Genomic DNA, 12,910 nt, shown 5'->3' on the forward strand with positions numbered 1-12,910 from the left:
ATAATAACTAATGCCAGTCCTGTTGTTCAAATATAATTCAGAAACTACTTTAGGGAGTTATCAGCACATCCATATATCGGTATTGAACAACACTTTATATAAATGTTTTTGATGTAAATTTACAAAGGTAAACCAGTGACCGTTAAAATGAATCTATATCCATGTAAATATGAGATCAATCATCTTTTAAACTGAGGGAGGGATTTCTAGCACCAGGAGACTTTATCATTCCTGTGTGACGGTTATCAGTTACTATAGGGATTCCTTGGTTGTGGATCATTCAGGTTTTCCACTGTCAGTCATGAACTTTACTGCCACTTTTCTGCAGTGTCAGGTTAAAAGTTGTACTTGAAACCGCAAGGGAAAGCTGCCACTAAAGGGGCAAATGTGAGTTATCTGTACAACTATAAACTAAAAGTCATTAGGCTGTGTGGGTTTAAAGTCAGAACAGTACAGCTGGCTGAGATGGGAGCCACTGCAGGTTGTTCACTGGCGTCAGTGTGTTCAGCAATGATAAGGAATTTCCTGCAAGACAGTTAAAGAGCAACAACAGCACAACAAACAGCAGCAGTCACTTCATGAGGGCTTTTGGAAGTGCTACGAAGTAATGTCCCAAAAGACAGTCAGGTCAACACTGTTCTAGTGACTACATGTGGTGACTGTAAAATTTTCTTAATGCTTTATCTGTTTATGACATTGTACACAAATATTAATGTCTTGTCTTTAGTCACCAGCCTGAACTTTGACTTATTTCTTAATGGCATCATGGAATCACAGCCTCTTAAGATGATAACTGGAGGCAGTTTGTGTTTTAAAGTGACTCTCAAGGGTTTTGCTGCGACAGCCCTAAGTAGTCTGGTAAGACCAGTAGCTCATGGTGGATATGATTAGCTGAGAGTTTTTGGCCTCACGGGGGCGAAAAAAAAAAAGTATGAAGTATGAAGCTCTGTAGAGCTGATGGAGAAATCTGAGTGAGGTGATAATTCTCTATGGCTTCATCACTACAAATGAACCTTTTTTAAGGTAAAATACTGGTTGTAGCAGCTTTAAGGAGACCTGAAATTTCACGACAGCTTGGCACAATGTTAGGTCAACCAGTCCTAAAATCTTTCCTTTTAAAAAGAAAAATGTTTGAGAAGGTTTTATTTCACCTGGTGTTAGTTCATTGGGTGTGGAATATACAGAACCTGTGGTTTATACAGGCAGAGCCATCAACTGTGACTTAACTCTAAATCACAATCTACTACATACTGCTAGACTGTGTTTATGGTCAATTAATTACCGACACTCCCTGGTAATAAAGTAGCCACAGATAATCTGTGTTGATTCACTGTATCAACTAAACAGGGGAGCGTACTGCCACAGCGTAATCCACGAGGAGTCATCAATGTGTCACCAACAGCAGGGGTCACTCACTAATTTGTGTTTGAGTAGAAACTGTGTTCCTCTCCTCATCTTCAGTGACTTTACCATCACTACCAAAATGTAGCTGTCAAAATCAGTGGGAAAAAAATGCACACAATTAGTAATTATTTTCCCAGTGGATTTCATGCATGTATTTATTTAGAGATGAAGACAACTGTCTATTGCTCTGTTTAATGGTTTAGCAGAGAACAAATGCATTTGATTACTGACCAGAATGAAAGTTACAGGTGACAGTACACTTTGCAAAAGATACACAGACGTTACTTAAATGTTTTTCAGACGTGAGAAACTGTTTTTTTTTTTTTTTTTTCAACCGATTCAACGTTTCACAAAAACACATTTACAATTACAACTGTTTTCAACTACTAACCACTTGCGGGTTTAAAAATACATTTAAAGCTCATGTCACATAGGGTAAGTCCACGTGAAACAAAACAACTTTAAAGCATTAGCTGGTCGTCTTTCAGAAATCCGCCTAACAAAAGGAATTTGATGTCCAACAACTGAACAAATAACTGTGCAGACGTAGCAGCTAAACTGTGTGACTACATGGCACCGTTCAATCAGAATCACAGTGTGTGACAACTAAAGAGGCACACGGACTCCTTTAAAGCAAAGATCAGACCCATATCCATTTTATATTGGTGCAGCTGCACTGACCACTGAAAATCACAGTTGATATTGATGAGGTCCATAAAGTACCTGTGCTGCACAAATCAAGTTTGAGAATTAAAAATAAAAATAATTAAAACAAACAGTTGGAAGCACTGTAAGCTCATCAGCCAACATAAAATTAATTAAGATCTTAAGGCCACCAACTATTTTCAGCAGCGATTCACATTCAAGTCACTCCCATGTTTTGTATTAAAAACAATAACAATGAGTTGCTAAATGATGAAGCTTTGGCCTCAATTGCACACCTCAGTTACTTCAGTTTAGACCAGAGTACAATAGGTAATATGACCCTCATTTTAACAGACTGTGACATGAAAGTCACCTGACGTGGCCGTTCACATGACTGACTGACACCCCGCAAAAATCCAAAATAAAACTCTTCCTGTATAAAACACAATAAATACACACACTGGCAATATAAAAAGTCATGGCTGACAACATGCCTGGTGGTATTTTGTTCCTATGCAAATGTTACTTTACCTGTTCTGTCAATCTGATGTAGTCAAACTTTTTTTTGTGCTATTACTGCTACACATTTACTATTTTACCCACGTAGCTCCTCTGCGACCCTCACAACCACCGCAGCCAAACATAACCCAGGAAGTAAAATTCAGTAGTGTGGTATACTATGTTGTTTGCTAACACAAATACGGGTCTCTCCTCTGTCTGGATTCAGGAAACCAGTCACTGGTGTTAAACTGAAAACAGTTAAAAGTCTGTTTTCACACATTACACTGTGTGCAACAATTACATCACATCAAAACTGACCTCATTAGGTCAATAAATGGACAGCAAAGTAAAACTCATTGCTGCCTTGGTTCTTTCACAGTCAGACCTGAGCCCAAATTCAATTTGAAATCCTTACTGAGGTACATAAAAACTCTGCCCTTCTTTCAGGCTTAAACAGATATATTGGTTTTTACTACTTTTTGTTTTAAACCACTTACTGTAAGTCCACACAGGTGATTTAGATGACGGCCAACCATTTTCCAAAGCACACCATTACAGACCTTATTCCTGTAATGGACACGTGGCAAGACTATAAATGTTGAATTCTGTAAATTATGGAAATGAATATAAACTAAAGAAAAGCCGGAAGAAAAGACGTTCACTGCTTATTAAAAAAATAAACATTAAAATATACCTTGGAAAATGAGCAGCAGTCATGTATATGTGTGTGTGTGTGTGGGTCATTTGCAGTAAGTGGGCTGAAACATGAAAAGCATGGAGTGGTCCTTCAAGCTGAGCCTGAAACTCAGCAGGAATTGCAAATGGAATCTGACTCTGATCTGACCAGTGACATCCTAGCTTACCACAGTAACAGTGCTTCTAAGCTACATGTCAAATCAACACTAAAGAAAATGTGCAATTCAAACTTCCAGTGAAGTGTCTGTGCGGCTCAGGGCACCGTGCAGTGTTTATGATCCGCTGTCGTCAGGCCTCTTGAGAACGGCGCTGTATTTCATCGGTGCACTGTCGGCTTTGAGCTGCACGTCCACCAACGTGAAGATGGAGACGACCTGTACAGGAAACAACAACTGATGAACATTGCAATTACAACGTCTGCCAAACTGCTTGGTCTAAGACACTTCCTAACCATGCTGATAATTAGAAAACACAGCTAGCTAGCTAACTCCAAGTTAGCAACCTTGTTTTCTCCTGTATTTAATGTTTTCATATATTTTTGCTGAGAACAATCAAACAAAACTCTAATACTTCAGAGGATATAGCACTAACATGAAGTTTGGTATTTCTCTGTCTCATTGCTTTTATATATTATCAAACCAGTGATTAAAGAATTAACTCCTTTGGTATTACTGTTACAGAGATAACATTCTGTGTATCTTTTGTGTACTATGAAACCTTAAATCTCTTTCTCCATTTGAATGTATATTAAATAACTTTTAACAACCTACTGGCAGGTCAGACCATAATTAAAGCATTTTCCGTGGTAGTGGTTCTCACCTGCTCTACTGGAGGTTTCTCTGAGTCCTCTGGTGTCCAGACCAGAGTCAGCTCAGATTTCTTCCCCACCTTACGATGGTGAAATGAGTCCAGGCCCGCGACAGACTGAAGGTGGAGACAAATGGTTTCAAACGGTTTCAGATGAAACACTTGACCTACCACTGTGGCGCTGACTCGTTGGACGGTTTTGTTTTCGTACTGTCAGACCATCACTCTCTGGACTGTCTCATTTCTCTCTCTCTCTCTTCAATGAGCTTTTTTCTTTCTTGTGAATAAAAGCGAACTTGCGTATGATGAATGACTGAGCTGAACTGACTACACAGTCAAATATCTCTAATTATGCCAACTGCATAATAAAGGAGCAAACAGTAAGACTTTTAAAGTGTTTCAGAACATAAAAGGTAATATCTAAAAAAAAAAAAAAAAAATACAATAAAATGTATGCACATATGTTGATAGAAAGTTGAAAGTATTGCTTTCTATAACTTTAGTTTAGTGCATCTGAAAAACTGAAAATACTCATCTGCTCAGCTTCGTTTTTATATATATAGAAACCATTAAACCGTTCCCTGTAAATGGAGTGAGTTGCAGCTGACCTTGCAGTAGATCCGTTTCTGCACTCCATAGCGGAGAACCAGCACATCAAAGGACTGATCCAACACCCCCATCACCATGGCCTCAGAGTCCAGGGGGCCACACTCCTGTGGAGAACAGACCAACCATGGCTTACAGTTTATTACGTTTTCTTTTGAGGAGGATACAAGATAAACTCCAACTCCATGATCGCCCAGGGTCAGAGCCACAGTGGGCTGGCAAAATTACTCTTCCGCAGAATAATATGAAATTGAAGAACTGGGGTGAAGAGAGCTAATCATTTTCAGAGAGAATATAAAACATTTCCTCACACTTTGAGATAAACAACGGAGGAGTGTAAAAAACCACCAGCAGCTGCACAGAATTTACCATCTATTTCCTAACTATGAAAGGAAACCCCACCAACAACAGACAGATTAACCGAAATTATTAAGACTTCAAAACAAAAGATGAACTAAACCCACATGTAAAACCCAACTTTCGTGAACAATGTATTTATGTTCTGTGGATATAGCAGAAATATATGTTTTCACTGGTCTCACTTGTTGACAGCATGGTCTCATTTTATTACCCACCTTTACAAACACTCCAAAGAAGAGCTCAGAGCTGAGCTCCTGGACTCTCTTTGACATCGTCTTCTTGTCATTGCAACGTGATGCCTGTTTGGACACTTCTTCAGTCGACAGCCCTAAGGGAGGCCCACACTCTGTATGCAAACATGGAGTGGACAGACATGAAGCTAATGAGTATGAGCCACAAAAAAAAAAAAAAAAAAACACAAATAATTCACATATATTATTGACAAAGACACACACAGCAGGGGCAGACAGAGGCAGGAAGTCCAGAAACAATGGCAGAGGCAACAGGACAAACAATGCATCAACTCAACGTCAGGTCTGAGGCTGCTTTGTTCTTTTCTGCATTTCTCTTCTACATCAACGACCAGATATGTCCTGCAACACAACTGAAGCACTGTCCGTACCAAACAAGACATTCTGTTATTTGTCTAAATGTGTGTGTCTGAGAGTAAAGAAGGTACGCACTCAGGGACGAAGCCAGCAGCCGGTGCACAATGATGTCAGCGTAGCGCCTGATGGGTGATGTGAAGTGTGTGTAGAGAGGAACGTTGAGGGCGTAGTGTTTAAAAAACTGCTCCTCCTTCAGAGCACCTGAGCAGAAGTACAATGCCATCTGGGAAACACCAATAACTCAGATTAATTACAGAAACTGATCCAACATATTCATAGTATATCATCTGGTAATTAAATATATCAAGTTATTCTTATTATAAGTTATTCTTATTCTTCAATTCAATTTTTGCATGTGTATTCCACACAAGGTTGTTAAATTAAAGTTCCAAAAGAAAAACATGAAATGCAGCATATTTTCTCCTGAACATGGCAGATGCCTGTCAGCAGTGGCTACAGGGCTCTAACCTGCATGGGTCTGGAGCACATGTGGGTGAGGACTTCTTTTCTGGCACTGGTGTACTCATCATCTCCGAGAGTGGTATTAAGACTCTTCTGCATGTTGGAGAAAAAAAAAAATAAATAAATAAAACAATTTAATCATTAATACTTGGTTATTCTTTTACATCATTTTCAGTAAGAGACTCAAAGGTTCTGTCAGTTACTGACTGAGCTTCAGATACACAGTGATATGCCTGAGAGAGGGAAACAAATAGACCATTTAAGAAAATTAAAGTAATATTGTACTTTTGAACTGGCTCACTTGAAGACAATCCTAAAGCTCAGCAGAGAGAACACACACCCTTTGGCCTTGTACTATTTCCATTTAGGACAAAACATGTTTTCTAACTGTATCTGAGAGATTAGACATCAGGCTACATCTGAATGAATGAATACTGACATGCAATGCTCCTGCAGAGGACAGGTCAATGTCGATGCCCAACTGGTCACACAGCTCCTGCAGCTCATCCACCATCTTGGCTTTCGGTGGAGGATGGCGTCTGAGCAGGGCCAGCTCAGGGAATTTGCCGTAGATGTGGTGGGCAGTGGCAATGTTGGCCAGCAGCATGAACTCCTCCACCAACCTAGACAGCAGAGTTATGAGTTAAAGGAGGACTGATGTTCACACATGTTTCCAGACTGATCAAGAAATACTTGATTGTCAAATACATGTGTGTTTTAGAAGAGAAGCAGACACAGATGCATCTGAGGAGGGTTTGTTACGTACTTGTTACTGTCTCTGTACTGGTAAACATAGCAGCCTTGAGGCATCATGCTCTCTTTGTCCAGGGTGAAAGACAGTTTCAGCTGAAACAAAAAAAAAAAAACACAATGCATTTATATAAAATAATGTTAGAAAGCTGGCAAAGTTAATTATCTCTTTTTTCCCTATACATTTCTTATTTCATGTTATTTCATGTTTCATGTCAGCTCCAATAATTTTGTTAAATCTCTTCCTATATTTGATAACTGTGTGCTCTCATTTTGAAATAAAGCAAACATGAGGAGTGTCAAAACCATCAGCAGCTGCTCACAATTTACCACGTCCTATTCCTTAACTATGAAAGGAAGCCCTACAAAAAACAGACAGATTAACTGAGATACTAACTGAGATACTAAAGGCTACAAAACAAAGGATTAACTAAAATGACAATTAAAAATCCCATCTACTCTGTGTTGCATCATTATAGTAACTTACGCTGACAGACAATTAATTGAGAGATTAAATCTAAGTGCAGATGATTTAGTGGATTACTACTAGTTCAACAACGTCGAATGAATTTGATTAATGTCTACTTGACAGTTTTTCTGGTTACATTCTTCCAATAACAGTCAGATTACACAGATTTTGTTATTATAGATTTTGAATTTATCCTTTTGCTCTAATTAGTAGCAGCTCAGACTAAATTCTGAAATGAAATTATTTTGCCATATTTCAAGACTAGTGCTTAAAATATTTTCCAAACTCTGAAAGTTTATGATACAAATTATGAAATTCATTTCCCACACTCAAAGAACCTGTACTGAAACCTCAAATAGGTTAATAATCATACTCTCTTTCCTTTGTTTCTGTCATGCATTGTTTACAAAAGACATAGGACAGACAGGATAATGCAGTCAACCACCAGGTATGCAGGACCAACCTGGTCTAGTCTGAGGGCTCCGCCTGAGAAGCGCTGAGCTCTGAGGTTCTTGGCAATAGAGTGCAGGTTGAGCACAGCCTGGTGGATCTCATCAATGGGGTGAACAGGGTCCACGGGTGGCAGCTCCTCAGCTGAGAACATCTTCTCAGGGGCCTCGATCATGCTCTGAGCGTGGTCGTATGACAACTTCACACAGGAGCGGATCACTGAGCGGCCAAACCACTCACTCAGGATCTGCGGGGTGGACAAGTGAGACAAAATGAACCAATGAGATGAATCAAGAAAAAAAAAATTAATAACTAAGACACCAAAAGCTTGTCAATTCAATTTCAACTTAATCATCCATCAGACCTCTCACCACTCTACACCTGTGCAACTCTAACAGGTCCATCAATTGTAAATGATCCTACCTTCCCCTCGGGTGTGATTTTCCAAATGACAGAGAAAGTGAGTCTGTCGGTGAGAGGGTTGAGACTGCACAGCTCCTCACAGAGCAGCCTGGGTAACATGGGGATCACCTGGAAAATAACAATACAAACAAACAAAAAAAAGAAAGAAAGATATAATACTTATTGAGCCACTACAGAGAAATCTGCAGTCACATCAGTCAAATGACACACTGACATGTGCAACAACATCTGCGAGGTCAACAAGTAGTTTGAAATATGATCCCATATGAAGCAGCTAATTTATTTTTGAAAACAAGTGTTAGGGAGTACTCACCTTCTGAACAAGGTACACACTAGTCGCTCTTTGGCTGGCGATGGCATCCAGAGCGTTGTTCTCCTCCACAAAATAACTCACGTCAGCAATGTGGACTCCCACCTCAAAGTTTCCTGTGTTAAAAACATCAAATGAAGACATCCTATAAACAAAACCTCCCAAAACACACAATCCTTCATTATGAGCATAAACCATCAAGTCTTCAAGTTCTTCTTCATCATCATCATCACTGAGCATCGAACATCATTTTACCATCTGGGAGCTGTTTACAGGACAGGGCATCGTCCAGGTCTCTGGCTGTCGCAGGGTCAATCGTGAAGATACACTCCTTCCTACAAGCAATAAACAGTTTGTCACTCATATGAAGGCTTGCTGACATTGGAGGGCAAAGCTTGAAACGATCACTAGTCCAATTATATTGTAAAGAGTATGAGGGGTTGTCACAGTCCTACCTCAGGTCTCTCCTGCTCTTCATCTCCTCAGGTGGGATGGTCCAGGGCAGGTTCTTGGGGAGGCAGTCTAACACCTCATCTGAGAACTCAGAAAAATCCACATCGTACTCTATCAGGATGCCCTCTGTCTCTGGCTCGATTTCTCCAGCTTGACCCAGGCTCTTTGCCAGTCGGCTGAGGGGGAAAATATTTAGACACAATCAGGATGGTTGTCCAGAGTGACACTGTTTACTGTATCGTGTATCTATGCACACCCTTCTGCGAAGTTGCTGTCAGCTGCCCAGTCGGTGATGCGACAGATGAATAGAGTGTTGGTGTAGTCGCCTGGACGGGAACTGAAGTCTTCGGGACAGTCGGCCAGGGGAATGTTAATCCGTGGCACCCGGTGGTCCACGGGGGAGAACATGGCAAAGGGCTTGTCTGGTAGGAACTTCAGGAAACCTGTCACAGCTCTTGAGTGTTTTTTCTCAACAATGTACACCACCTGACGGACAAACGCAGAGGATGAGGGAAGTATAGTAAGGAATTCAGTTCAGTAAGCACAGCAGCATCAAAACTGCTGAATCATTTCAGTAACGTTTGGGTTTTTCCTGCAAATTCTCTCATTTTAACCATGTAAAAATATGAGTTCTAAAAAATATGCTGTGCAGAAGAAACATAAGGTAAAAACACTGCTGAGGAACAAATGAAATAACAAGCAGAGCTGTAGTGGTATTAGAAGGCAAACTCTAGATCCTGAGGTTGTTTTTCATAATTTAGTTTTACACAGGGAAACTTGTTAGGCGACGGGTTAAGCACTCAGTGGAGTTTACAGAAAAATGACAGCCTCGTGTTGAGCAGGGAAGTCCTGCATTAGTGTGGTTATTTCAGTCTGGGCCGAGTTTTAAACAGTCAGTGGAAGGAAAGGGTTGAAAGAGAAAAAGAGTAACACATAGGTAGGAAGCTCACTTTAGCAGTCTTTTGGACTATTTCACCATTGGACCGTGGGATTGAGGGGTCTTCCAGAAGTCCCCCTGTTTCCATCAGATGAAAGGAAAAATAAATACAGATCAGCTGAACTACTGTTTTTGAGGACCGTCTGTGCATTGACATGCTCTTCAGAATCGTAAATATATATTCAAACCCAGTGCTTACTGACCATTATCAAAAATCAGCAGAGATATTGTATAATGGGATACCACCGTTTCTGTATTAATCATGATTTGCAGAGGCTGTTACATTCACTGCTACTTCACAGTACCTGTGTCGGTGATCGTGGTATTCTGAAATTTGCTGTTGAGTTCATCCTGGTCGCTATACTGGTCCTCCACAATAACATCAGGCCTCGGGGTGGCCTCTGTCTTCTTCTGCATTTTTTGCGCCATGTGCTCTCTCTGGGTCTCTGACTCACTGGCACCCTCACAGTCTGTATCTGACCTCACAACCTGGACAGACACAAACATGCATCACCTGTTTATCAGTCATCACTCGTGTGTTTTACTGTCTTATTGGAAAAAGGCTAAAACAGACCCTGTAATAGAGAGAAAACTTTGAAAATCTGGTGCCAAAGTTTAAGACATGGAGCTTGCAAACTAAAAGTACAATATGTAAAGATAGATGAGTGTAGTTTACCTTCCACTGCTCCTGAGGTAGGACTTGCACCACCACAATGTCTCCATTCAGAGCTCTGTTGCGAGCTACAATCCCATCCAGAAATATGTCCCGTGTGTCATTCTGCAAACATTCAAACGATGGTTTGTCTCTTGCCTTTCTAAATTCTGATGCAAACCTTTCAAGATGGATGTTAAGGTACCGACTAATACAATGAAATCACGTGCCAAGTTACATTCTCTATGCAGACATGCTACAGGATAGCTACCAGGTGTTGTGTAGAACTTAACAGACAGGTTAGACGGGAAAACATGATGTGCCAAATTTGTTAGCAGGACAAGATGCCTGAAAATAAGTTATGTTAACTCACAGGAGATGGGATGAAAGCTTCATGGAACTTCTTAGGGTTGATTCTTAATTGTCCCTGCAGAGGAAAATTTTACAATGAACTTGACTCTGAACACAATGACCCCAAGGCTGGATTACCAGAGACAGTAAAACAGGAACTGTTACTGTGTACCTGAATGAGCTCTCCTCTCTTAAGGCCTCTGGAAACCTCCTCTGACAACATGTAGGATTCAAACACTTGTTTCCTTGATCCTCTGCCTCCTTTGTTCTTACTTTTATCAGCAGGAGAAATGGTGGATGAAGCTGTAAAAGAAATAATGGATTTAATAATAAATTTACCTACACTGAGAATTAACATCTCAAAAACTAACCTACAATTTACCTCTGGGCTGCTGCGGTTTTTTGTCTATGTTATGAGGAGACTTGGGCCTTGACATCAAAGTGTCAACCCCAATCCTCTCCCTGCTTCTCTCCTCTTCTGGGTGCTTTGGCAAATTCTTTTTCTTCGACTTCATTTTCTCTTGCTCCTGTCCACTTGTACTGGCTTTCTTTGGAGACTGGGGAAGTCCAACAAAAGACTTGGTCTCTTTTGAGACAACATCTCTATTTGAGTCCTTGTTTTTCTTCTGCTGCTTCTGGTGTTTGGTCGAGTCATTAGGTGTTACAGAGCTGAACTCCTCCCCAGATTCGATGTCTCCGTCATGGCTGGTGGTGGTGTCCCTTCTCTGTCCCCATCGCTGTCTGTCACGCACACCTTGCTTCCTGTCACAGTCCTGCTGAGCATTTTGACTGCTTAGTTTCTCCATGTACAAAGAGAGTGAACTGTCTTCACCTTTACTTTTCAAGGAGGAGGGGGAGAAGTCACTGGAATCAGAGAAATCATTAGGCACTTGGTCCCTTTTCCGCTGTGGTATGTTCATCCTGTCACTCTGGGCGTTCAGAAGTGTGCTGGGCTCATTTCCTTCCCTCTGACGTGACAAGTCCTTTGCATATTGTTCCAGATACAAACTGAACTTGGCGCTGCGGTGCTGGCTGAGAAGTCTGGCATAGGCATCTTTCTGAGGAGGAGTGCTTGACTGATTCTGGCCGCGCTTCGGCTCTCGTTTCAGATTGGCCTTCTTCGACTGCCGAGGAGAATCCATATGGCAATCCTTAAAATACTATCTCTGAAAAAGAGCAAAGATCATCCTCTGTGAGTGCTGCCGTTCGAGGCAGAGTCAATAAATAGAACTTTCAGACAATGCAGTTTTAATTAAGCATCAAAGCTTACAATTCAGTGGTCTCAGAATATACAGAAAAGAGGAAGTCATTACCTAAATGAGGTGAAAATGAAAGCAGCTCTGCCGCAGCTGACTTGTTGCTCACTAGCCCACTCACTTTACATCATTTCAAACGTAAACATGAGTGGAAGTTAAACGAGATCATGTTAGCTAAAATTACATTACATGGCATAATGACTATACAAGAGAACAACGGCGGTATCATCCCATTGTCATCGCATTTAAAGTCTTTACATGTTCAAAAATATCATTGCTAGCAGCCAGCAGTTAACTAACGTCAGTTAACAAATATTAGCATCAGCTAGCAAATCGCAACGCCGAGTGCGTTTCACGTAACTGCCCTAACTGCAAGTAACCACTTGTCCGTCAGACAGACCACGACTCTGATCACAATAAACGACTCGAAAATATACGGACAGGCTGTCAAACTTCACATTTTCCACATTACCTTATTCACTCCGGTGAAAGCTCTGTTACTTAACTGTCTTTCAGGGCAAACTGATATCGATTCTATTCGCTTCCTCTTCTTCTTCTTCTCCTTCTGTGTTTCCGGCAGACGGGCTGCCCTGCGGCACATTGCTGCCCCCCACAGGTTGGGATTAGATTGCAGTTTGGTGTGACTTCATTTCCATAGGCGTAATCCTGTCGCGGCGCTGGATTCAGTTACTGCTTTCACAGTCCTCCACTGATTCCATCTTCATATTTACCCATCTTTGCCTAATCCCATCCCAGCCCACAGTGTCCCG

The 12,910-nt window shown here is 41.0% G+C and overlaps 1 protein-coding gene across 1 annotated transcript; it reads right to left on the reverse strand.

Annotated features, from left to right (window-relative positions):
- Positions 1-1,542: 1,542 nt before the first annotated feature.
- Positions 1,543-12,697, reverse strand: dis3l2 (DIS3 like 3'-5' exoribonuclease 2). The gene is made up of 21 exons (XM_041055573.1): positions 12,613-12,697; positions 11,267-12,050; positions 11,057-11,187; positions 10,907-10,960; positions 10,558-10,659; positions 10,187-10,370; positions 9,895-9,959; positions 9,201-9,430; positions 8,947-9,120; positions 8,747-8,826; positions 8,495-8,607; positions 8,182-8,289; positions 7,772-8,005; positions 6,856-6,935; positions 6,529-6,712; positions 6,096-6,182; positions 5,703-5,850; positions 5,235-5,365; positions 4,662-4,766; positions 4,066-4,170; positions 1,543-3,620 (listed from the first exon to the last, which is right to left on the reverse strand). The coding sequence occupies exons 2-21, from the start codon at positions 12,024-12,026 to the stop codon at positions 3,519-3,521; spliced, it is 3,177 nt and encodes a 1,058-aa protein (XP_040911507.1). The 5' UTR covers positions 12,027-12,050; positions 12,613-12,697; the 3' UTR covers positions 1,543-3,518.
- Between the last annotated feature and the right edge of the window lie 213 nt (positions 12,698-12,910).

The sequence above is a fragment of the Toxotes jaculatrix genome, chromosome 14 (genome assembly GCF_017976425.1).
Source record: "Toxotes jaculatrix isolate fToxJac2 chromosome 14, fToxJac2.pri, whole genome shotgun sequence".
Lineage (NCBI taxonomy): Eukaryota > Metazoa > Chordata > Actinopteri > Toxotidae > Toxotes > Toxotes jaculatrix.

Coding starts and splice junctions, on each gene's coding strand:
- dis3l2 (XM_041055573.1), bottom strand. CDS start 12,026: ATGGATTCTCCTCGGCAGTCGAAGAAGGCCAATCTGAAACGAGAGCCG. Junction 5,366..5,702: donor GCTGCTGGCTTCGTCCCTGA/GTGCGTACCTTC, acceptor GTTTGCATACAG/AGTGTGGGCCTCCCTTAGGG. Junction 4,767..5,234: donor TCTTTGGAGTGTTTGTAAAG/GTGGGTAATAAA, acceptor TGTTCTCCACAG/GAGTGTGGCCCCCTGGACTC.